Consider the following 25,882-nt stretch of genomic DNA (forward strand, 5'->3'; position numbering starts at 1 on the left):
CGCGGCCGCGCACAAAGGGCACCGCGCTCACCTGGTGCGGGGCCGGCGGCCCCGGCGCTCCGGCGGCTCGGGCGGCGGCGGGGCGCGCTCGGCACGGGCGGGCGAGAGCAGCACAGCGGAGCCGAGCGGAGCCTCCTCCTCCGTCGTGACTCACCGCGGCGGCCCGAGGGAGGTGCCTGGGCGGCTCCGGGGGAGGGACCCGCCGCGTCCCGGCGCCCAGGGTAGCGGCGGCGCCGCAGGCAGCACCCGAGAGCCGGCCGGGAGGAAGGGGCGGGGACGCGGGGCAGGGCCGGGGAAGGGGCGCGCCCGCGGGGGCAGCGCTGGCCGGGCTCGCTGCGCTCCCGGGCCGCTGCCCGCTGTGGCGGTGGCACCCCGCGGGCACGGAGCCTCTCCGCGGGACAGACGGGTCACGCACTCACCTTGGGAAACATCCTCTGGAGGGACGCGGTGGCGAGTGTCCCGGAGCTCGTGCTGTCCCTCCCGGTCCGGGGCAGCGGGACCCGCCGGGCAGCGCAGCTGCTGCGCTGGGGCCGCCCGAGATTCATCACAGCGGCGTCACAACAGGGTGTGGGGCCGCTCAGTAACCCTGCGCTAAGAAAGTTAAAGACACTGCAACATTCAGTACAGCTTAACTCAAGCTAATTCAGCCAATACAGAAAATGGCAACCTCCAACTGGAATAAATGGTCATTTAGTCACTGAAGCACTCAAAAATAAAGTAATGCTTCACCTACGTAGGGCTGAAGGAGAGTAAAACCGCAGTGAGCACAGAGAGGAATTAGTTAAAACTAAAAAACAAAGAATACAGAAGCCACCAAAGGCTCTTCACCCTGCTCCATCTCATCTGCATTACGGTTTCCCACTAGGTTAACAGTAACCCTGCTTCCTTACAGTGTGCATTGGTGAGGACAGCAAGGTAAGTTCCTGGAGATAAAAATGCTTTGTGTACCAAGTGTTATTTAATAAAATGCATGTTTTCTACTCGGCATTTAAGTTAATTGCATAAAAATAGTCACAGTAATGAAATAGGTGGCACTTCCTTTAACAGCTTGCTACTTAATGACATCAAAGCCTGATGCCACTGAAATCCAAACCCCACTGCCAGCTAATGAAGGGCTTAACATAAAAGCCTCCACAAAGAGCAAACCCAAGCCGCTGACAGGAACAGGAATGGTGCAAATGTGCTGGGATCTGAGATCACTGGCACATACCCACAGCACAGCAGGCAGTAATGATTATTAATTATTTAAGAAAAGAACATAAGAGCTCCAGCATAAGCTGAAAAAAATATGCAGAAGCATTGCTCTGGGATCCTCCAGTTGGATTACTGTTAATTAGCACAGCACATGAGTCTGAGGGAAAGATCTAAAAGCATCTTATGCTAGTAGGAGCATATAATTAAGCCATCATTTGCATCCTTGCAATAGTATGAATTTCCTTACTGATAACATCATGGGCACAACACCATTTTATGACTAAGTACTGTCTAGCTCTCCTAATTCAGCTGGCTGACTGTACAGCAGTGCAATGCAATCTTACAGATCATCAATTTAACATCCTGCATTTATTTAGAAAGGGTTTTAGCAGGGAGAGATACAGCAAGGCTTCCTCTAGCCTAGGAGCATTTTCCTGCCCCACCTCAGTTCATGCCTTTCAAGCTTACCGAGATGTTTGGCTATCAAGCAAGGTGACATCTTGCCATCAGTCACTTGTATCATCGTAAGACATGATGGATGCTCAAGAGGACTCTCAACTATGCTAGTTCTGCAAGAGATAGAGTAAAATATTGTTCATGTTTTATGGGAATGCACAGGCCCTCCCAAAGCAAGCAAAAGGTAGAACTGCACTTGATCAAATCTGTTACCTTTCCAGTCATCACCCTGCTTGACCTAACCCTCAGCAAGGGAATGTTAAGAAGTTTAATTATCTAAGGGTTAAGTCTAACATTTTTAGAAGTAGTGTATAAAAACTTGATATTATTTCACAGAAATCTATCAGATTAAATGGATTTATCTTTTCCATAGCTTCTAACCTTTTGTTTAATGAGGCTGCTGTTTATTCTAGTAAGCCAAAACTTCATGAAATCTTTTCCTCCGAATCCCTACTTGACTTAGAAAAATTCTCTCAATTCACCCTGTCCTTCCTGATGTCCAATTCTTTCTTAATCAGCTCTGAAATTCATTTAGGATTCCTTCACAGCACAGCTGCTTCCACCCTCCAAGTCCCTCTGTACTTGCTGGCATCCCCCTCTCATTAAGGGCTTCCAGCAGCATCTGCACACACAATCCCTGCTTTCATCATCCATGATTCAGCCACACACAACAATAATAAAAACTCTTTCTCTCCAAGATGTGTGTGGTACCCAATGAAGGACTTGTTTTTAGTTTGGAATCTTTTTCTTTTGTTGATCTTTTTTATGTCAGACTTAGTCTGATAAATCCATCAAAATCATGCTCTGATGCAGAAACTGTAGTGTGTTTCCTCCAAATTAAATGCAGTTCAACCAGTCTACTCTTTGCATACTTGAGACACTGTAATAAATGATGGAGGGCTGCAACAGTCAGTTGAACTTTCCATGACTAGGGCAAGCACAGCTTGCGTTAGAATATACTAGAAAATGAAATGGTTCAGCTGCCTTAGTTACAAAAATTAATGTTTCTACAGTCTGTGCAGTGAGGAAGAATGCAGAGCTATTTTCAAAGGATGAACAAAAAAGCCCATTAATGTACGAAAGGCTATGACAATCTCTTTTTGTTAATCCAGGCTTAGTTTGTGTGGCAAGAAACCATCTCAGCTGTGTATTTTATTCAAAACCAGACGTGTTCCCAGATTGAATTTGGTTTTACACAGTTGCAAAACACACTCCTTTAGAACAACAGTACAGAACTTAATTTCCATCTCCACCTTACAAGGACATTAAGTGAAAAATCTAAAGAAAAGCTATTTACTCAGACATTACCGTCTCTGTCCACAGGGTCTGCGGGTGGCTTTGCCTGATGGATTCCAGCACATCTGCGACCATTACTGACCCATTTCTGGAGGCATGTTGAAAACATTACCAAGCAGCAAACTATTATGATAGCAAGATAAAAAGAGATGTTCCATCACTAGTACTCGTTTAAAAGAGAAATCTGCTGTTAGAAAGATCATTAACACATTATTGTGTTAAATTAGATATTTCAGTGCACAATACAGCAATGCCTTACATATAGTTATATCCACCAACCTTATGTCTGTATTTCCTTTTTAAGGCCTTATTTTAGAGAGTACTTATTCTGAAACATTTTTATTTGTCCTGTCATAGTGTCAGGTACTTTAGGCCACCTTTCCAGATGCCCCTAATATCAGCAGCTCCCATTTCACTCAGGTGGGTGGCTTGGGTGTTTAAAAGTTACAGGAGAAAAATCTTGAGCTACATAACTCCAGTAATTCTCCCCTCACCCACACGTAAAACCTTATTAAGGTAAAGTTAAAAAACTTTGCTCGTAGCAAGACAAGGTGTCATATTTTCCACAACTCCTGAAGAAAAACTCCAACATGAGCACCCCCTTCCTCTCCTGTGTGTAGCTAAGCAGACAGAATTCAAATAAGAGTTTACTCCCCAAGAGAAAAACCTTCCCCAGAACTCAGAATAATTTCAAAATGATGGAAGTGGGGAAACTAAGATGCCTGCAGGCTGACTTCTATTTCTTTACAATGTAAAAATTATATTTATCCTTACATAGGAAGGGAATTGCCCTACTGGAAACAAAACCAAATGGTTCTATGTTAATTTGTCTGCCATTTCAGCCACTAATGATACAGCTTGAACTGCCTGGTCAGTAGGTTGTCATTAACACAGAGCTCTCTGACAAAATGAATTTGACTTTTACAGGCAAAGTAGCATGAGAAACCAAGGGATCTCTTAAGAAATCTTGTATTTTTTCTTCAAGACAAAGATAACTTGCTACTTTTCCATTCAAGATCAAAGAAGAGAAATAACACAAGGAGACAAAGATAGAAGAAAGAGAGACAGACCATTTGAAGCTTCAATTTTCTAACACTTTTTCTTTCAGATCAGTACAATCACTGAATTCACTCTATAGAGAAAGAAGATTAAAAAAGAAGGTTATATACAGCCAAAAAAGGACTCTGGGAACTTTGCTGATGTGTTTAAAGCTACTGTACTTTACAATTCTTATTTCAGAAGGAAAATGATAAACAAAAAACAAAGCACTTCTAATCTTCAAAGCAATGTATGATCAATAACAACTTCACAGCACTCGATATTTAAGGATCATAATCTGTATTTTACTCCAGGAAAGAAAGATGTGTACAGAATGAGTGATCTGCCTGGGTCCAACACTGAACTGGGGATGGAACTCACATCACAAACTTGTTTGTTAAACACAAACCCATGCTTTCATTTAGCAGTTGTTCTTTTGTTATCAGTTTTTATTCTTATAATAAATAGATTATGGACTTTTTTTCCTGCCCCTGCAGAAACATTTGAAATAGTGGTGGAGGTACATCCCAGGATTATTTAGCAAAATGTTTAGCACAACACACCAATTAACTTACTATGCCTGAAATCAGTCTAACTATTTCAAGAGGTTACTTAACTATCTGCAAGGGTCAACACATGAATAGCTTCACATCAGCAGCAGCTTCCTTGTTTAAATCACATTTATGGTCAGGGCATTCTGTAGGACACAGCCAGTCTCTGGGTAAAGCTCCGATTTCTGACCCTTCACAGCTTCTGAGAAGTCTGACCCAGCACCCTGAATCTTGCAATCTTGGTCACTAATCTCAGTCTCATCTTTGTCAATCTAAATCACCAGAGATCCTTCCAAGAGCAGAAGCGGCCCAACATTGGAAAGATGTTCAGTCAAGGATCAGTTTAATAGGAATGTTACAACTGCCTGCAGTGCAGAAATTTGCAAAAATCCTGAAATATTTACAAACCAATATTAAAAAGCTTCTCCTGGAAACTTACACCTCTCAAACTACAAGGAAAAAGATTTCCATGTCATTGTACTGTAAACTTTTTTTGAGTGCTGAGAGATTTAATTTACATAATAATGCTGCAAGCAGGCTGGGGGTGTATGGGGAGAGAGTTCCTTAGTACCAGTAATGAGCAGAAAGGAAAAGAAGGCAGCTCCAGTCCCCATGGACTGTTTTGTTTCCCATAATTTCAGAGTCTAATAGTGCCTTTTAATAAGCTGCTCTCAGCTATGAAGCTGCAATCAGCCTTTGTCAGAGAACACAATGCTGCCCCAGACAGGAAAACAGTTCTGCTGGAATGGACAAAAGACCCCACACCTCAATAAAGGCTTCTTAAAAACAGGGAGAAAAAAGTTGCATCAGTGAAAAACAAATTATGCTGTCTATACCATGTATCCTTTCATTTCTTAAATGCTAGATTTCAAAAGTGCACCTATTAAAGCAAAATACAGTCTAGAGACACATTTTCTAGTCTACTCCAGTCCTAGTTTACAATTAGAGAAACTTGCTAATTTATAGGGTATTTGTGCCCTGTAAGTGCACTCTAAATGATGATTGACCATGTTAATTTTCTGTTTATAGTGTATGCTACCCACTTAGTCTCTGAGCTAAAAATTCAACTAGTTGAGATTTAAAATCCTCCTATGCCAAGTTTATTCAGGATCCAGTGGAGACACAGACCCTCCCCTCTCCATAGCATCACCATTTAGACTGAGCAACACTTGCACTGATCACAGAACGGGAGCTTTTCCCCCCCTTTTAAAACTTGTTTCTCCTGGCAAGCTATTTCATGCCACCTCTGAAATAACAGCAGCGTGCAGTTATGCACCAGAGCTGAAGGAAGAACCACAGAAAGAGCATCTCATTGCCATGTCCTATCAATTCCCTGTCCTTTCAATACACAAGGTTAAATTACTCCAGAAGCCTCCCCACAGGGCTGCCATTGTCCTCAGTCAGGGCTGGGACACAAAGTGCTCATTCATGTGCACAGCAAACAAGCAGCCAAGGGCCAGTGATCAGCATCCAGGCTCAGTTTGGGTCTTCTGCAAACAGTTTGTAGGAAGATGGCATTTCAATAAACTACATCCATTTTCCAAAGTTTCGATGCTTTCCTAGCACAAACTACTTAGTAGGGAGTCCAGACAAAAACCTAAGACAATGTGAAGAATCACCCCAAAAAAATCATCAGGACCACTCCTTAAAAAGATCTGCTTGCTACAACCACATGCAAAAAGATTTAAGTTTTAATAGTTAGAGAAATACACATTAAGAAAAGTTCAAAACAGCTGACTCTTTCCAAAGACAGTCATACCATGCTTTTGTTTTAGAGTTCCACTTAGTGTTCAGCCTCAGAGCTTGTATTACTTAAAGGGTACAGACACCAAGGTTCCAAAGTGCACTTAAGGCTGTTTACTTCATATCTTCTGGTTAAGGACCCAAGAGTTTTAGAACTCGGGTCTTTTGTTTTGCTTTGCTTTTATTCAACATGTTAGAAATAGAAAAACCAAATGCAGTATGACCAAAATTCAGTGCTGCTGATAACTGGAGACACAAGCCTCACGAACCTCTTCATTGTTTCGCCTTTTCTACTTCAACACTTGCAAGAGCAAAGACTTTGTCTCCAGAACCTGAGGGGGAAGAAACATTTGAGTAAGTATTAGTAGAAATTGTGAATTACCTTATATACAACTTAAATCAAGCAAAACATTTGAGATAAAAAGAAACAAAACCTACATTGTGAAAACTACAACACTTGAGCTAATTTAAAAAAAACCAACCCCACACTGGCTTGCCAGGTCTAGAGCAGCCATGTCCTACTGGGCCTGGCTGGGATGGAGTTCCCTTCCCCCAGCTTCTCTTGTAGAGCTGGGATTTGTGTTTGTAGCTGGAATGGTGTTGGTAACACACCCACACACACAGAGCTACTACCAAAGTCCCCTTTTGAACGAGAGGGTTCTCTCACCTTGCTTACACTTGAACGAGAGCAGAGCTGAAAGGTAGGGCACCCAGACAGTTTACTTGTACCCTGACCTAGTCTGGCACATTCCTGCCATTCACAGCTCTTTCATCCCACTTCTAGCTACTGCTACAGTGAACTGTCATGCTTATTTAATGCCTTTTATAACTGAACTCTTGATCTTGTCGACACAATCAGAGGTATGACAATCATGGCGGGAAGAGTGCTTTAAAGCTGTACTTTGATAATGTACCACTAACTCCCAAATTCTTTGCATCAGGCAGAGGAAAAGGCTCTCCTGAAGAGAGTCATTAATGCAAAAAAGATCTGTGTTTAATTGTAAGAGCGGCATCTCTGCTTGAGACAGACCATTCAAGCCTTCAGTATGATGGGCACCCTTGGCATTTCATGGATGTTCGGCATTGGATTTATTTGCTGTGTTACTTTTTCCTCATGGATAGTGTATTAGAGTTTCATTGTTAATAAAATACATATTAACATTTAAAGGCATGAATCTCTTGCTCATATTTTCTCTTTCACAGGAGAACCAGATGTACCTTCTATTAATCAGTGTTCAGTGATGCAAAGGAATCAGAAGTTATGAGAATGAAAACTTACCAAGGTCAGTGGAGACTCTCTCAAACTGGCTCAGGGCTGTACCAGCATTTGTTGACAAGAACATCTCATCATCCCCAGTGAGCTAAATCAAAAAAATGCCACAACTGTGAGGTTGATACCTTAACTGCGCATATTCCCACCATCTACCTGTGCATCTACATGAGCTATGACAGGTTACAGCAATGGTCCATTTGCAGTTTTGAAGTGGCAGTGTTATCTACCATGCTGAAACCTAAACCAAAAAAAGCAAGCTACTTCCCCTAGCACTGAATTTTCCCTCCCTGGTTCCTGTCAGCCCAGGCAGGACAGCATGTGCAGTGTCAGACATACCTCCACATGCAAGCTTCCAGTTGATTTCCAGGGATCATTTTTTATGAAAAGGTCACACTGTACCTGTGCAGCTAAACTATGCCAAGGTGTCAATAACTTTTTTGTCACATGGTCAGTACAACAATGAACTAAGATCTAAGCTTACTTCCCATCATCTGCTGAGGAAAGCAAAAAAAAGCTGTCACTGCCAGCTTTGACCATGGTAAGAGCCAATGACCTAGAAATGGTTCTCTTCCTTTAAAGTGACATTTCCCCATGTATATTTTACTTTTATGTATGTGCTCTGATGCCTTGTGACAGATGCCCATAAAATATTTACAATAATGAAGCAGTAACCTACATTTGGAAGGTTCAGATATTCTAAGTTAAAAGTCACTCATTTAATTAGCCTCAGATACACATCTTTATTACAGCAAAGCATGTGTGTCAAACTGTTCACAGTCTTTGCATCAGTTTATTTATTAGAAATATAAAAATGAGGTACAGACATTTCAGGATGATGTTGAATGAAGGAAAACATATTGCTTACCTGGCTTTGTAAGCAAGCATACAGCTACTCAACGTTTTGCAGTACTGTGCAGACAAACATGCAATATTTGCTGTCATTGCTCACATCCAGAGCAGATGTGAAACTACTGTCCTAGCAAGCCCTCTGTGCAGCAGGCTACTGATCATTTTAAAAGATTAAGAGGATAGGTCAGAGTGTGGTGAAGTAGCTTGATACTGTGATCCAAGGAACTCCTTCAAGAGGATTAGATACCTTCATGCATTCAGTTCACAATCTTAACTAGCCTTTACATATTTTCAAAACATTTTTTTCCTCTGACAGTCAAGCAATAAAATATTCTGAGGCAAAGCCTTTGCTTTGGAATCTACTTGGACTGCAGCTCCTTTAAGTACTGCACTGGATCTTTTCCATTACATTCCTTCATTTCCTAAAAAAGCTTAAGTACAGAGATACACAGCAACCCATTTTCTTCATATACCATCCACAAAGAGAAATAACTTCTCTTCCTCCCCCTGGTGGCAAACCCAGGACTTTTTCTGCCACTTATGGATCACTGGGGCAACAATCAATTTATCACTCATCTCTCCAATTTCTTTATCTCATACCCAGAGGTAGGTATTATTGACACGATAAAAGTGAAGCTGGATACATGTCAGAAGTCTTGAATAGTTCCTGATGAATTGGTGGTAGTTGGCCAGTAAAAGACTTGTTTTGTAGCTTTCATAAATATGATCACCTTGTACCAGCTGGTGTGTGATTCATGCATACAGCCCACCAAGGGAAACATTTAAAAGTAGAAACAGCCTTACAGAAAGGTACAAAACTATTTGATACATGTTCAGCTTCAGAAAACTTGGCATTTAAATGGAAGGATGTTTATGTAATATAAAAGCAAGCTGCATTTTATTGTTTGCTTATAAAATTGTAATGTCTTATTTTAATTATTTCTAATTCCTCCTAAATATGCGGAAAACTCTATTCACCTATCACACCAACCCCTTACCTTCTCACCAAGCTTTCTGAGGGCAGTCAGGATTTCCAGTTTCTGTTGGGTGTACAAGTCTCGTGGCAACTTCCCAACCATTAAGTCTCTGTCCATCTGCACACCAGGGGGAAAAAAAGTCAAAATATATAAGCTTCCCATTATTTCACCCAACACAGTGCATGAGAAATGCAATAGCCTAAAAATATCATTAGTAATCATGGACCCACAGCAGTCAGGGACCTCTGTCCTATCTGAGATTTAAAAGATGTCTGTGAAGTTTTTCTGAATGTTCAGCAAATACTCTTTACCCCTAACCTTAACTTACTTGATTTCTCCAAACTTGAATCTCTTTTTATCAAATAATGATAATCATTTAAAATTATGTATTCACACATCACTGGTACATGAAGGAATCACATTTGATTTCACTTTATCCAGATCTTCATTTTAGATCTCTGAAACATCAGGTGAACTCTCCAGCCCTCACTACAATCACAGACTTTCTATTTGCAGTTTCCTCAGTTCACCCTGCTAATCCCATTTTTGCTTTGAAGCAGGAAGATAGACGATAACTCAAGAAATACACATGGTTGTCCCCATTACCTCAATAAACATTTAAAACTGAACAAAGTCTGAAAGAGAACTTCTCCATCTCTTTCAGACTTTACCACCAAGTTTTCCAGCACACTCAGTGCTTTTCTTGCAATCATTACATACTTGAATCAGTCTGGCTCAAATAAACGGGTTTTTTGCAGTAAAACAGAATTCTTCACCTCTGCCAGCCTTGTCCTCAATTGCCTCGGCTGCTTCTTTGCAAACATTCTAATCACTTCTGGAGTTTTAAACGCTTGGCTGATGGCTGCTTGTATTGCCTGCAAGGAAAAGAGCAAGAATGACCAGGACTAACAGGAATCACAAACTACAGCTGCAGGATGAGATTAATGAAGGCTGGAGAGCATCGTTGCTATCCTCTGCATAATTTGATACAGCTTTTTTTCATAACCATGGAAGTGAAATTAAAAAAAATATATGACCTTTATGGAGGGCTTAAGGAATCCTCTAATTAGTGTAACTAGACTGAGAAAGAGCTGTGAAAGTTTTCATTACTGTCCAGGTCTTAACTTCTACTCATTTCCAACACCTTCCTGATACTAGCACATCACAGTTTTAATGCCCACACTGATGACTACAACTCTTCTAAGGGAAAGCAGAATGTAAATGATGAGGCAAACATCCTACTGTTATTCGAAATCCTCTATGGATTATCAAAATTATCACCATAGTTATCTTTGGACAAATCATGATCTCTCTGAAAACAAGACCCTAGAACATAAAGTTCAGAAAGAACAAACCATTCTCTAATTAAGCATTTAAAAAGAGAGAAGATATATCAGAAGTCTGGAAGTCAACATAAAATGAGACCAATAATATAATATAAATAAATATAAAATATATAAACATATAATAATATAATAAAAGAACTTCAAGTCACACAGTCATTCCTAAAGCCTTTTCATCTGGACTAGTATGAATCTGAAACACAAATCAGTAGTAACAGCTACCTTATGCCTTCTAACAAACAGGCATGAACTCTATTTCTCATGATGCGTATTATCCTGGATTGTCCCCCACACCTTTTATATATTGCATTATTTTACGTTATTTTCTAAAATAAGGGATCGGATATATTTAGTTCCTGCAATGTCCTACAGTGTTATGCCTGTAATTCATCAATGGGTTTTTTTTCCCTTTTAAAATGAAGACACCTATCCAAGTTTTTTACACATACAGGTATATTAAATTATAAAAAACATTAATTACATAGATCTAGATTTCACATAAAAATTATAGTGAAATGTATCTATTCACTGTTTCATCGACTCCAGGCAGAACATGAACTTTTCTTAGCAACACATCATCCTTACCAGTTGCATCCCACTGAGCTCATCCACCAAAGTCATATCTCCAGACATAATCTTCTTCAGGGAGTCATTGAACTCACTCAGCTGCTCTAGAGTTTCTTTTTTGGTCTCTTCGTACTCATCTGCATCCAATTCCTCTCTGAAGAGGACCCAAGGAGACACATTAATTCACAGGATTTAACCTGAGACATCACATGGAGCGAAGGGCACACCATGGAGCTCGATTCCCCAGGCAGCACTGAGGTGTTCCCATCTCTGCCGACTGCTCTGCTCCGACCCCTTCAGCTCTTATCCAGCCCATGCGTGTGTAGTTTGCTTGGGTTTGCACCCCTCCCAGCCACCTGCGTGGTTTGTACAAAGTCACTGATAATAAAAAAGCCCGAATAATAAACAAGATACCTCACACCTGGAGCAGTATTTAAAAGTATTTTTGGATCTCAACAAAAATATGCAGTGAAATTGTCTTGCTCAAAGCTACAGTGAATGAGATTATCTTAGAAGCCTATCTCCTCACCCAAAGCCATCCACTTAGGAATAACTGATCCTGCAGTCTACACCTTGCCCAATTCCCAGAACTGCACTACCACCCCTTAGCAGTTCTAGTTGTTCTTGAAAAAGATACATACTGCTTGGACAAGTTAGAACTAGAGTCAGAGAAAGCATCTAAACACAGGGTGTTTAAATGCAAGTACTAAAACAGATAAAAGCCCAACCTTCTTGATAATTCACTGTCTCAAATTGTATCAACCCACAGAAGACTAATACAAAATCACATGAAAAGTTAGACAAACTAAAAAAGAAAACAATGCAAAAACACCCCAGGCATCCATAATTATAAGATAAACCAAAAGAGCCACAAAAGCTATTTGTTCACTGCTATTAAAAATCCCATAGAAAAATTGTGATTTTTGTGAACAGCTATTAGAAGTTTAAAAGTCACACTGAAATATAACATTCCAAAGAAAATATTGAGTATTTCTGCTTGCATTTTTCTCAGATATATAAAACAATCTTAATAAAGGTTTTTAAAAATAATTTTTACTGACACCAATATCCTACATAATTTAAAAACAGAAAGCCACAGCAAAACACAAAAATAAATACATCCCCCCCACCCCAAGATTTTTGAAAGGTACCACTTTCTTCTGCCAACCACTTAAGAAAAATACTACCATATAAGAGGAAAGCAACTATTTTTATTACCTGCATTCTTCTAGATCTTGAAGTTGCTGCATTAATCTGTCCAACTGCTCCTCCAAGTTTTGTTTTAGTTTACTTGTCTCTGTTGTTCCTCTTGAAGCCATTTTCTGTTTTCACATGAAAATGTTGTTTTTACATGACACTCCTAAGAGAAAGTACATTTTATTGTTTGTACCAACAACTTAAAACATATTTTAAATGTTCTAAATGTGAAAATGATGCAATATCTTGCTGATGGAATGTTCAATCACAACACCCGGAGATCCTTGCAGTGGAAATATAGAAATGCCAGGCTGGGTGTACAGGATTATCTTCATAGTAAGAGGCGGTTCACCAGGGAAGTAACTCCAGCACATAAAACCAAGCGAGTGTCAAACCAAGTAGCAATTACTGAAATACAGAGGCCCCGCTATATGAAACAATAGATTCGACTCTTCACCGGCCCCTTGGAACACTACTCAGGAGATAACCCGGGTGCAGGTGTCTGAAGCGCGCCAGCACCGCAGGCAGCACCGCCGGCTGCAGAGAACCAGCGCACGCCAGAGGAACCCCGCGCTCCCCGCGGATCGTCCCGGGGCGGACACAGCGCCGGCGGGCAGCGGGACACCCCGGCCTCACAGCCGGCTCTGAGGGGCCGCGCCACCGCCGGCGGGCGACGAGGAAACGCGGCCCTCCCTCCGTTACGGGCGAGCACGGAGCGCCCAGCGGCCTGCGGGGAGGAGAAGGCGGAACTCGGGCGCTGCCCGGGGCCCGCCTGCCCGTTCCCAGGCCAGACTCCGGCCCCGCTCGCCCCCCTCCACCCGCCCGGCCCCGGGCTCCCTCACCCCTCAGCCGGGCAGGCCGAGTCAGGGCGGGCCCATCCCGGCCCTGCGGCGCCGCTTCCGCCGCGCCCGGGCCAATGAGCGCGTGCGGCCCCGCGAGCCCGGCCGGGCGGGGACAGCGCGGGCGGGCAGCGGCGACAGCGCCGAGGGTGAGCGGGGCCGGGGAGCGGGGCCCAGCGGGGCCGGGCGGCGGCGGCGGGGGGAACTCACTGGGCGGGCCCGGACCCCCGTGCAGGCCCCCGGGGGCGGGGAGCTGCGGGAGGGTGTAACTGAAGCGTCCAGCGACGCCCACATCATACTTGTATTCTATATATATACCGATATATAAACATATTTGACAGATATTTGCCTCAAACATAAATGAGATTGAGCAAAGCATCCTTACCTGCTTACCCCCGGAAGCTGCGTGGCAAGTTGGGCTCCAGAGCCATCCTAAGACCTGCTGTAGGAATATTTTGATGTCTTTTAGCGCAAATACATGTCCAGTCCAGCTAAGCACGAGCAGGACTGTGATCAGTACATACTAAAAAGCCACACTGAAATATAACACTTCAAATAAAATACTGGATTGGGTGGGATTATGTAAAAGCATGATGAGATTACATGTAAGCATGTATATTAGGAGTACATCAGAGGGCACTTCATTTTTCCTTCAGAAGTGAAAATTGTCCAGGATGTATGTCCTACACTTACAGAAAACCTCAATGAGGGCCATTTTACTTTTATTATACAATAAGAATAGGCCTAGTTCCATTGGGCTGGGCTTTGATCATCCCTGGCCTTGACTTTTTTACCTGTCCTGGGATGCGCAAATTGCATAGCTTTTCCAAAAAATTCAGAGCTGTGTGAAGGTGGTTCCATAGAAAGCAGATCCCAGCTCTGATGGTGCTGTGGTGGTTATAAGATGAGATAACAGTGAAGGCAATCATGTCACTGATTACCTCAGATGTCACATACCTCTCATTTCCTCCGTTCCCCACATCAACCATGCAGCTGTTTTCTGTGCAAACAGTGCTACACAGAGGGTGTCAGTGCAAATTAGGAGACTGGGGGGATGTGGAAACTATTAAATTCTATGTATACTCTCGATATGGAATGCTGCAAGGTGAGTTTATGAGGTAATGATTGTCTGTTTCTATAAACTGTAAAATAAGCAGCATGGAGAGGGACATTTGACTAACTCCCGAAAAGGCACTCTGTTATTTTCCTCCTAAAATTTTCTCCTTTTTTTGTACTTTTTTTTTTTTTTAAGGAAAAGATCAACCTTTTTTCAGTTCTGCAGCATGAGTTACTCTGTTGAAAGTAGGATTTGTGCAGTACAAAGGCAGTCTAATTCCTCGCCTCCCTGTTCCCATAGTAACTCTCCTAGCCACGCCTCTGTGAAGGCTGCATTTCAAGTACCACCAGCCCTTCCACTGCTGAGCTACTCTGCAGTAGTAAAGGATATTTTAAAAGTTTGTGAAACTCTTGAAAGCACAGAAAAGTACTAACACTTACAAAAGACGAAGCCTTGCAAGAGTTCCTTTTATCTGCGGGCTGTTTGATGTTAGAACACAGTCACTGTTACAAGGTTTGGCTCTGATGGTGTCTCAGCGCTGTGGCTGCTGTGAACATCACTCAGCCTCTCTGTAAGGGAGACAGAATGTGAGGGTGACCTTGTGGGATTTTTCCAGCTGGCGATGTTGCTGTAGAAACAATGGCAGATAATTCTGTGCTCCTCAGGATGTCTCGGACATCTTGCAAACAGCAGCAGCAAGAGAATGACCCATCGTGGTTCTCCTTTGTTAGGCCAGGCTGTGGGAAAACATCTTGGCAAGCCAGAATATTCTCAGGAAAGAACAGAGAAGCAAAAATGTGTGTGAGGAGAAAGTGAAGTGTGAGGAGAAGTTAAATGATGAATAGTGAAATTTCCTTGTTTTCAGCAATTCTTAAGCAGCCTTCTGAAACTGAAGCTCAGAATTGGAACAGAGCTGTGGTATTTTAGAAAAGGGGAAAAACCCCAGTATTTAATTGCAGCTTTTACTAAATTTCTGTTAATTCTCTATTCTTCTCTCACCTTTTCCGCTGGTACACTTAACACTTGCTGCAACACAAAGCAGACTGACTTTTCTCATGTTTAGTCCATAGCCCTCTCTTCCCACATACCATGCTGAATTATATAAATTACCCCTCTTTGGATTTTGTATTTCAGAAAATGTAAGTAAATCCTGAATGAAGAAGTGTTGACGCTGTTTTCCTCCAAAATTTAATACAATGTAATATGTGGCATATTATTATATTATATAATATATATATATAATATTGATTTTATAGATCATGCTGGAAAGGCTCACTGCAATTTAGAGAGGCAAGACTAGGAACGGTCAAAGGATGTTCTATTTCCCCCTGTAAGCACTAGAAGGAAGTTACTTAACAAGGAAGTTCCCTGCCCACATGTCTCTTGGCAGTTGATTGGCACTGGCATCTTAAAAAAGGTGCAAAGTTCTAATAAAGTGTGTCCTGCAATCAGGACAGATAATCTCTCCACGTGAAGTTTAAAAGCATGAGCTGCTTTTCTTCACAGTGGGCCGTACGCCATCCTCTCTGGGCAAGCAGCCTCTTTGCAGTGATTTCACATTTTAATCACTTAAAATTTGGACAATAAAGTGTCACATAAACAATCACAGGCCAGGTGTTGGTAGAAGAAAAATACAGCATTCAGTTGGATCTTGAAATTTTATCTTCTGCTTAGTGGCAGCACAAGTAAGTAACTATAGCTCTTTCTTAATCCCATTTCTTGTAGTGGCTGGTACCTGGCACCAACATTCTCCACTTGGCTCCGTGGCTGTGAGGAATGGCTATGGAAGATCCTGACAGGAAGACTGAAGTGGTACTGCTGGCCTGTGGGTCCTTCAATCCCATCACCAACATGCACCTGAGGCTCTTTGAGCTGGCTAAAGACTACTTCCATGAAACAGGTAGGATGGTAATTTATATCACTCAGAATAGCTTTGATAACCAGACACTTATATGTTAAGGTGAATATTTTGTGTCTATGAATGCCTGTTTTACAGGGACAGATATTTTTGCAAATGCTAATTAGATATCGAAGCTGGTATCTGTTTATGTCATATACAAAACCATGTAGGTCATTATGAGAGAACTCACATATGTGTTGCTTATTACTGATTTTAATGAGCTAAAGCATGGGTTTTATGGTTTATGGAAATATATTTTACTGACTCTTTCCTTGTGCTGCCCTGACAGTGCAGAAGCGTCCTGTATTTTTCCACAGGGTTTCCTGGCTATCAGCTGCCATTGCGCTGGATAATGGTTATGTCACAGGTTAAATACAATGCAGGGGAAGTAACATCTGCTCAACCACTTCTCATGTTCTTGTGTGATGTGTTTTTTTCCACAGGAAAATACAAAGTAATCAAAGGCATCATTTCACCAGTGGGTGATGCATATAAGAAGAAAGGTCTGATCAGTGCGAATCACCGAGTGACTATGGCAAAACTGGCTACAAAAAACTCAGATTGGGTGGTAGTCGATGATTGGGAAAGCTGCCAGAGCGAGTGGTTGGAAACGCTAAAAGTTTTAAGGTATTCTTCAGCCCACCTCTAAAAAGTCTCATGAACCTATAGAAAGATTAGGAATGGTGTTAATGCTAACAAGTTGGGATAATTGCAGGCTAACCCCAAATCATATGGATAGACTCACTGAATTCAAAAGTACTATTGATATGAACATTGAAAATGAAAGATTGCATCATTAGTCCTAAACATACCAAAAATGAGCCTGTGAACAACTTTTAGGATACATCATTTCTTAGGCATTATTCAGTTTTTGTGCTGAAAGGGTATTCTTGGGGAAGAGCAGAGACTAGAACAGGGCAGACATGCTACACAAGTTTCCCTCCTTTGACCCTGATTGTGTTGTGCTGTCCATTTGTGTATTTAAAGACTGGCATGAGAATTGTCTGAAGGAGTATTTTCTGAGTATTATGTTTTTGCTCTTTCAGTCATTGCTACTTCACTGAAGTTCTTATTATTAAAATGAAAGAAACAAACCAACCTTGTTGTTGTTGCTTTGAAATCTTTTCACTTTGACCACCACATGACCAAGCTCTAACAAGTCCCTGTTTCTGCAGATCAGCTCTTGGTAGGCCTGTCTGTGAAAGTACTGCAGGAAGAAGTAGAGACAGGTTCTTTAGTAGGCCGTACTATCCGAATTTTCTCCTACATCTCTGAAATACCTAAAATACATCTGTTTTGCAGGTATCATCATCAAAAACTTTTATCTGCTGACGTCACTAATAGTCTGCAGGATGCTGTACCCGTAACAAAGCTGGGACGGAAGAGAAAACAGCAACCAAATAGGCATGAGCCCATTAAAAAGAAAAATCAGAGTCCAGTTGTAAAAAGTTAAGTCTGTTTGTAAATGAAATGGTTAATGATCCTTGTTATTTCAAGCAAATTGCACTGATGAGTAACTTTTATGGTAGCTCTTGGTTCTGATGTCACTCAGTAACTTTATTCCCTTAGATTCTCAGCATAAGGCATTAGATCCCTTTAATGAAGGGACTCCCATAACCTTTATTTGGAAAAATCCTGTACTGAGGCTACTAATTATCAATTATATACTCTGAATCTTTTTTAAAATTTCATTCCCTCGTCTCATCTTAACCAAAGATACAGAGAGAGAGCGCCAAGAAATTAAATGTCCCTGTCAAGTTTGCTAACATCTGGTGGCCTAAACCAAGCCCTATTTCTCACTTAATTTTCTCTTTAAGGTGTCCCACAGGTTAAACTGCTTTGTGGCAGTGACATGCTGGAATCTTTTGGGATCCCCAATCTGTGGAAGTTGGAGGACATCACCGAAATTGTGGAGAAACATGGCCTTGTGTGTATCAGTAGGGCTGGAAACAATGTTCAGAAATTCATCTATGAATCTGATATTTTGTGGAAACATAAGAATAACATTCACCTTGTGGAAGAATGGATCACAAATGATATTTCCTCCACCAAGATCCGGAGAGCCCTGCGGAGGGGTCAGAGCATTCGTTACCTGGTGCCTGACGTAGTTCGGGCATATATTGAGAAGAACGAGCTGTACAGCCCGGAGAGCGAGGACAGGAATGCTGGGGTGGTCTTGGCTCCCTTACAGAAACATGCAAGTGACTCCAAGAACTCACAGGCACTAAACAACTAACTTACTGTCTGCTGTGTAAAAAAACTACATTTCAGTACAGGAAAGTGTGTTTTCTAGGGGTTGGTTTGGGGTTTTTCTTAGGCAAATAGTGGGCTAATTCTGTACATCTGTAGTTACTGATGAGGTTTTTTGCACTCAGCGATTGGACCTACACAACCTTTTCCAAGTCCAATAATTTCCAGGATTTTCACATTTAAACGTTTTGTCCCAGTGCACTGAAGTGAGTATAAGAATTCACATCAGCATATGAAAACTGCAAATGTTTAAGCAAAACAAATGAAAATGTTCTGATTAGTTTTAACTCAAACTGCTCTGCTGTTTATAAAACAGTTACACAAATATTTTTAATAACTTACAGTGTCTTAACAAAATTATCTGGTTTCAAGATGTACCATTTACTTAGAGTAAATCCATGTAATTTTGGTGTTTTTTTTTTTTAATTGTCAGTGTGTGATTCACCTCAAAAAAATTATTTAGCTCTATCCTGGAAGGGAAGAATTTCTTCTTGGCTGAAGTGGTGCTAGGTACACCATGCTTTGAGCTGCTTGCCTTTGAGATATGCAGCTGCTTGTTTGCTGTCATGCAATTTGCTTCCTGAAATGTCTTGGGCTTTACTTTTCTGTTGATATTTCCAGGGCTGTAATGTTAAGCTCAGTATTGTTTCTGATGGAAGGACAAACCTACCTCAGAAACTGGTTTAAAGCCATTGATTTAATAGATAGAAATTAAAAAGTGTCATTGCACTGATTCTCAGACACTTGTGTCTTTATTACAAATAATACGTTTATTTCAAATAATAAAATATCTTTTACTTTTGAGTCATAAATAGAATATAATTATATATAGCCAGAATTGTTTTCTGTTACTGAAGTTGAGAGAAAATGGTAGGATATCAATAGTGATCATAAATGAAATATTTTTCTTTGCCAGAAATCTGGTTTTGAATCTAACAGTACATTGTCTGCATTATGTGAACATAAACTAGAGAGGCACTGTGACTGTTGTGGTGATAGAATTCTACCTCCCTTTATTTGCTGCTATCCCATTTTTGCTTGGATTATGTGCCTTATTAAGAATGCCAAGGTTTGCAAGCCACTTTCTCATGGGTCAACAGCTCTTTCATGGGATCTCCACAAGATGACTCTGGTCACGTTTTTCAGATCAACAAATCCAGGTGAATGTGAGACTCTCCAGGCAGGTGGCCAAGATGCTGTTGGGCAAGTCTAGAACCAGGGACACGTTCCACAGTCATGACTGACTGCTTGGTATGGATCCTTTGTTTTACTGGTGGGATCCAGGAACCTGCCTGTTAACAGCACTAGAAGTAACTGCACACTGGCCATCTCCTGTTCAATCAGTTATAAACACCAGCACCACAATCAGTGCTGGGGCAGAACAAGGATGTCAGACAGGTAGAAGTTTCAGGAGTGGACTCTTGTCAGACCTTAAAGAGAACACGGGGCCCTTGCACCTCACGTGTCATTTAGACCCAAAATATTTTATTAATGCTGCTACAGCAGCAGGACCCCACCTGGTCTGCTTCTGTAATGAGGCCACATCCGTAAGGGAATGTGTTAGATGTGCAGTGCTTCACAGCAACTAGGATGGAAATGGAAAACATATTTCCACAAAAATAAAATAAGAAATCTGAAGGGAGAAAGAAATGAACTTTCTTTCTCACATCTGAACTTTCAGTTGTGGCCAGGGCAAGAAGCAGTTCTTAGAAGCTCCATAGGCAATTCTGTGGCTGAAGCTTGGAAGAGTACCCCTAGTGCCCTTTAGAGGTCTTTGTGTGAGGTTTGAGTACTGATTTACAGAAAGAAGGCCCACACCCCAGATTATCTACATAATTTAAATTAAAATGTTATATATGGGCTTTGACACAGGATTTACCAAGTACTGACTTCTCTTTGCTTGCCAGAGCCAGTAGTATTGCAACAATGCTTTACTACCATAACCTCGTAACACCAAATTGTGGGTGAAATGTTACTATTTGAGTCCAGAGGAAACAGTAATTTTCCTTTCTCGGTGCCATTCCTGGTTTAGTGTAGGTTGGAGAACAATATCCAGCTGCAAACAGGAAACAAGTTTTGATGTCCTGAGTTCCTACTCGCATGATTCTGTGAGTCATATGGGTCAAACTGCCAGCTCTGAAAACAGAGCTAACATTTGGGGAAACCTCCCTGCAAAATACTATCCTTCAGCCTAACACAAGTCAGTAAATAAATAAATGTAGTAGGTATAGGTGTGTTTCCTCACCTCTAAATCCCTTATTTCCTCACTTACAGATTCCCTATGTCCTTTCTCTTCAAAGTCAAGCATTTTTTATTCACTTTTCAAAACACATTGCTGGGTCATCAGGGATTTCTATCACTTCTTTGCTGAAGGTAAATTCCAACACTGAAGCTTATCTGCTGCATCATGTTCTCCACTGCCTGTGTGCTCTGCCACAATGTGTAGCATCTAATAAAGCATCAGTGGGAACAGCTCCTGTATCAGCTCTCCTTTATGTGTCAAGAACAGAAAGCAAAGGCAGGAGCTACATCTCCTATATACACAAGATTACTTTTTGAATTCTGCTTACTATTTACTCCAGACATAAACCAACAGGATACAATTCTTATCTCTGTGTCATAGGTATTGCTTTAAAATTGTTGATATAATACAATCCACAGTTTAACAGTCAATCCGTGTCTGTTCAAGTACAGCATGTCTTTACAGGGGTACATCACCTTTTCAACAAACATCTGGATTTCAGATCATAAAGCCCCAGATCTAATAAACATCCAGGAAGTCTTAGTAACAACAAAATCAGTCCCTTTAAAGCATACAAGACAGATATAAATGGTTTAAACCTGGTTTTGGCTTGCATTGTCACTCTTGAGCTATTAACATTTGCTCCACACAAAGATTTCAGACACAGTGAACTTTTCCCTCTAACGCAGCTGAAGCCATTCTACAAATACCCTCTCACCCACTGGCTCAGCAGCAGCACCCTTCCCCTCCAGCAGAAAGGTCCAGGGGTGTAATCCCACCCACAGGCTGCCTTATAAAAGGCCTGGCTAGAAAACTACATTTGTATTTTTGACTGGATCTTCCTTCTACTGTCTGCAATGCCTGTGGATTTTAGTGGAACCTGGAACCTTGTCAGCAATGACAACTTTGAAGGTTATATGGTGGCCTTAGGTAGGTGAAAATACTTGATTCTGTCCTTCCTGCCTTCTCCCATAAGGGTCTTCTTGAATTTGAAGGACTGCCCTTCATTTCACCCTATTTAAGGCATAGAGTGCAGAGAGTTCTTGTTAATTCTTTCATTGCCTTTCCTCTGAAGAAGGATGAGAGTAGGCATTAACCTCTTGCTAAGTGGGGGTTAAGTCTGACACCAAGCTTGGTGTCTCTGTGGGGGAAGCCAGCTCTCTCCAGGAGTCTTCTGACTCAAAGTCCTGGAAATCCTGCATAAGAATTGTGCAACAATTGAGCAAACTGGTTTTCAAAGAGTAGAAAGTACAAGAGGACAACTTAATCTGTGTAACATGGAGCTTTAAACAAAACGAAGGGTTCCAATAAAACAACAAAATGCTGCATAGCAGTAAGGTCAAACTACCTAAGAAATGCTTCTGTTAGTAATAAAGGTTCAGTCCTGGCTGCCAGAATGGCTGGTGATAAATACAACTCTGACATTTTTGCCTCCTGTCCAAGGTATTGACTTTGCAACACGCAAAATAGCAAAAATGCTGAAGCCTCAGAAAGTGATCAAACAAGATGGTGATTCGTTCTATATCCATACCACTAGCACATTCAGAGATTACTTGCTTGAATTCAAAGTTGGAGAAGAGTTTGAGGAAGATAATAAAGGCTTGGATAACAGAAAATGCAAGGTAAGAGTGAATATATAAGAGGCTGAGAAAATTAAGATGCCACAATCAATCCAGATACTTGAGCAGAAATTGTTTCAAGAATAATATTTGTAGCGCAAGACAGCAGTAGAAGCCTGAATTACAGACAAAGAGAGTCACTTTCACTCAGGAGTAACATCTAGGTCCTTTTTTATCCAGGAAAATGCACATTTTCTACAAGTATTTTGCACAACTGAGACAGACATGCAGAAACACTTTTTTGTTCCCTGTTCTACAGAGCCTTGTTACCTGGGAAAACGACAAACTTGTCTGTGTGCAGACTGGTGAGAAGAAGAACAGGGGCTGGACTCACTGGCTTGAAGGGGATGACCTCCACCTGGTATTGACAGATTTCTACTACTTATATCTCTGTATGGCAAAAATTAGGTTTATAATGTGGTCATGGTGTGCACAAGTCTTCTAGCTCTGTAGGATGTGTAATGGATGGTACATAGTGAGCACATACTGCCTTGAAACAGCTCCATTGTTTCACTGTAATGTGTAGATAAATTTGGAATGTTAAGCATAAGTTACTAGCATGGCCAGAGCAGTGGCAAAGGACCTGTGTTCAGTTTTGGAAGCAGTTCCTTTGATTACTATATATATCTATACCCTTGTTGGGTTTTTTTGGTTTATATTTGTTTGTTTGTTTTTTGTTTTGTTTTTTAGGAGCTTCGTTGTGAGAATCAAGTATGTAAACAGGTCTTCAAGAGAGCTTGAATCTGTGTGGTGTGCTGGGTCCTGCGTGCAGGGACAGCTCTGCACAGGAGCCTCATGTCCAGTGAGGGCTCTATGGACAAGAACTGACTCCTGTACCTATTAACCTGAATGGTCTGAAGTTTCTGGCTCAGGAAATAAGTCTGCTGTTGCCAGTGTTAAACGTCTGATTTTTGCTAATAAATGCACCAAACCAAACTAATCTCAAGTACCTTGCTATTGAACATGTTTTTCTGGAGGAAAAAACCCAACCCAAAACGTAAGTGATGAGGCCTGGGTTTCTAGGTAATCAGAAGTCAATTAACACAAGAAAACCTGCCAATTCTAAGAGGCATGTCAACATCAAACAAAACAGGGGAAGTTGGGTGCTGATAGAGAGGGGAAGATAACAAATAATGAAGCAAGCAACAAAAGGTATGGATTTATTTTTCAAAATGCTTCTCTTTAAGATGTAAATCACTACTTTACTTGCTTGTCGTACACATTGTAGTGTGAGGCCCCATATTGTGCCATAGCTGCTTTGTTCTCAAAAATAATTAAGTTGATCTTACCAGAGGAAACCAGCCTGTGGGCAAATCCCAGAACCATGGATATGGGTCCGAATGATCCACAGAGATTCCAGTCTGCAAAATAATTGAATTCTGTAAGCACAGAGGGAAAAAAATGCTGCTTTAGTTAAGCTTTATTTGGATACAACTGTTAAATGTTTTTCTTTATGACCGTGTGCAATATCGCATAGAAAAGTAGGGTTTTTTTCCTTGTGTGAACAGATAAGTTGTCAGATAAAGTAGGTAGTTACAAATGACATGAGTTGTTGCATATTCCTGGTTGCATATTCTTGAAGAACTGTATTTTAAGCTTAGTACCTTAATTACTTCACATAAAAAAATAACCCCTGACATTTTGAAACAACTAGCACCACCTTTCTGATACTTCTTATCAGTTCAAAATGCTTAAAGCCACCATCAGAGTCAGACAACATCTGTTGAAGCAGGAAGGGCTTTTGGTTAGATTGACCCCCTCCTCTAATTACTAGACCTATATAAATTTAAGCTGGTTTCCAAAATAAAAATAAAATAACTAGTAGTCTTTATACAGTTAGGGAAATGTGGGGACTAGCAGTAAATGCCTGGTGGTTATGCTATGGCTCCTGACAGCGTCTTCCTTCTGAAACTGAGTGGTTTTATTTGCTTGGAAACAAAATTGCCGTTAGAGTGTTGTGTTAGTAGGAACCACAAATTCGGGCAGCAGCCCCGATCGCATCCGTTTATAAAATGCAGCTGCAGGCAGAGCTTTCTGCGCCACCGGATGGCGCCTCTGCAACGTGCTGCACCTTCCCTGAGCTGGCGCAGGTCCTCAGCGTGCAAAGGGCTCACGGGTTAAACAGCGCAGGTACTCCCAAACCCACTGCTTCCAAGCCCTGCTCTCCGGTAAAAGCGGTGTGGGAAGCAATACAGAAAGGCACTAATGACCTTGAAGGACACGAACAGAACTCCCCAGAGAAACACTTGAAGAGTTTTATTCAAAGGTGTTTCAGATCACTGCAATTATCTTAAAAAAATCCCAAGGAGATAAACACAAAATGAAGTGTAATCTAAAAACCAAAGGTAACAATATACATCTATTCTATAAAAAGACTGGCAATATATATTATGATCCAATTATTGGTTTCCTTTCTGAGCACCCTGGTTAAGTCATCAAAATATTTTGTTCAAAAAAAATTTAGATCAATAAAGTACATTAAAGAGGTATATAAAAACACAAGACCAAATACCCTACCTACTCATCTATGCATTAAAAAAATTGATCAATTCTATTGCTATATAATTATTTGCAGTGTGCATGAAAATATGTCCTAATTGCTCATACAGATCAGTTTGGTTCCATCTTAACAACATCCTGTTGTCCTGCTTTTACGGGATTCTTTCCCTTGCTGACTCAAATCACACTGCCCCGTGCACAGCTCACTTATTATTAGTGACTGTTCATCCTGGGCTAAAAACTTGCTGATGCAACTCTCGATTCGTTTATCCTTTGCCAAAAGAGCAACATTTAAAAATCCTTCTCTTTCATCTACATGTATTATAACTCAAACAAACTGAGCTGGGGGTGTGCCTCCAATGTACTTACCCGGCCAGTTTGTTCCATAGCTGAGTTTCATTTTGAGTGTGAGGGAAAAGACTAATATCTTCCTGAAACATACTATTTTGTGGTATAATGAGGGAATTAGGTGCAGAAAAGTTCACAATAAAGAAAAAAAAAACTATTTCATGTTCGAACTATACTTAGAAAAGGCCGAGGCCAAGTGCTCAACGGGGTCTTAGCATCTTGTTCTTTCCTTGGTATGTTACTCAGCTTGCAATAATTAGATTTAGATCCTGCGTATTCTCGATCACTCGTCACTGAGAAGGGGTTAACATTTACGGACCCATTGGAGAGGGAAGGCTTCAGCACCTTGACCCTCCCTGGGATAGCAGCGTCCCTGAGCGGCAGCTGCCCCCTTCCCGCCCCTCCTAGACCCTACACGGACCCCGGGCCCCTCAGGAGCCCCGCGGCCGCCCTTGCCCAGCCCGCTGCCGGCCCCCTCAGGAGCCCCGCGGCCGCCCCTGCCCAGCCCGCTGCCGCCCCCGGGCCCGCCTTTCCCGGCCCCCTCAGGAGCCCCGCGGCCGCCCTTGCCCAGCCCGCTGCCGGCCCCGGGCCCGCCTTTGCCGGCCCCCTCAGGAGCCCCGCGGCCGCCCCTGCCCAGCCCGCTG

General features: G+C 41.7%; 4 protein-coding genes and 1 long non-coding RNA gene across 8 annotated transcripts in view; 3 read left to right on the forward strand and 2 right to left on the reverse strand.

Annotated features, from left to right (window-relative positions):
* CTNNBIP1 (catenin beta interacting protein 1) overlaps positions 1–3,041 on the reverse strand; it is a 28,092-nt gene extending 25,051 nt beyond the window's left edge. Inside the window, exons 1-3 of one of the 3 annotated variants that reach the window (XM_042032191.1) lie at positions 2,959–3,041; positions 1,663–1,763; positions 420–586 (exon numbers count right to left, since the gene is read on the reverse strand). In XM_042032191.1, coding sequence (XP_041888125.1) covers positions 420–586; positions 1,663–1,763; positions 2,959–3,011 — 321 coding nt within the window. In that variant the 5' untranslated portion in view covers positions 3,012–3,041. Of the gene's footprint in view, positions 1–31; positions 102–419; positions 587–1,662; positions 1,764–2,958 lie in introns of those variants that run through there. The other 2 variants (XM_042032193.1, XM_042032192.1) reach the window with 2 other exon arrangements.
* Positions 627–4,193, forward strand: LOC121666541. Its single transcript, XR_006016679.1, has 2 exons — positions 627–915; positions 2,974–4,193. It is a non-coding gene; the product is annotated as an uncharacterized LOC121666541 (long non-coding RNA).
* A 2,015-nt stretch (positions 4,194–6,208) lies between these two features.
* LZIC (leucine zipper and CTNNBIP1 domain containing) lies at positions 6,209–25,596 on the reverse strand. Of its 2 annotated transcripts, XM_042032189.1 has the most exons (11): positions 25,260–25,596; positions 23,681–23,752; positions 17,380–17,487; positions 14,821–14,949; positions 13,709–13,765; positions 12,506–12,647; positions 11,306–11,441; positions 10,154–10,252; positions 9,399–9,494; positions 7,558–7,639; positions 6,209–6,610 (listed from the first exon to the last, which is right to left on the reverse strand). In XM_042032189.1, the coding sequence occupies exons 6-11, from the start codon at positions 12,604–12,606 to the stop codon at positions 6,552–6,554; spliced, it is 573 nt and encodes a 190-aa protein (XP_041888123.1). In that variant the 5' UTR covers positions 12,607–12,647; positions 13,709–13,765; positions 14,821–14,949; positions 17,380–17,487; positions 23,681–23,752; positions 25,260–25,596; the 3' UTR covers positions 6,209–6,551. The 2 variants fall into 2 exon arrangements, with proteins under 2 accessions (XP_041888123.1, XP_041888122.1); XM_042032188.1 differs by lacking the exons at positions 13,709–13,765; positions 14,821–14,949; positions 17,380–17,487; positions 23,681–23,752; positions 25,260–25,596 and adding an exon at positions 13,327–13,414.
* NMNAT1 (nicotinamide nucleotide adenylyltransferase 1) lies at positions 13,386–19,264 on the forward strand. Its single transcript, XM_042032187.1, has 5 exons — positions 13,386–13,472; positions 16,106–16,280; positions 16,724–16,907; positions 17,583–17,728; positions 18,098–19,264. The coding sequence occupies exons 2-5, from the start codon at positions 16,157–16,159 to the stop codon at positions 18,514–18,516; spliced, it is 873 nt and encodes a 290-aa protein (XP_041888121.1). The 5' UTR covers positions 13,386–13,472; positions 16,106–16,156; the 3' UTR covers positions 18,517–19,264.
* On the forward strand, positions 21,568–23,337 carry RBP7 (retinol binding protein 7). The gene is made up of 4 exons (XM_042032190.1): positions 21,568–21,702; positions 22,216–22,394; positions 22,651–22,752; positions 23,082–23,337. Exons 1-4 carry the CDS (start codon positions 21,630–21,632, stop codon positions 23,130–23,132), a joined length of 405 nt encoding a protein of 134 aa, XP_041888124.1. The 5' UTR covers positions 21,568–21,629; the 3' UTR covers positions 23,133–23,337.
* Positions 25,597–25,882: the final 286 nt, after the last annotated feature.

This window comes from Corvus kubaryi, unplaced genomic scaffold (genome assembly GCF_017639235.1).
Source record: "Corvus kubaryi isolate FWS band 111438036 unplaced genomic scaffold, C.kubaryi_AGA036_p1.0 37352, whole genome shotgun sequence".
NCBI lineage: Eukaryota > Metazoa > Chordata > Aves > Passeriformes > Corvidae > Corvus > Corvus kubaryi.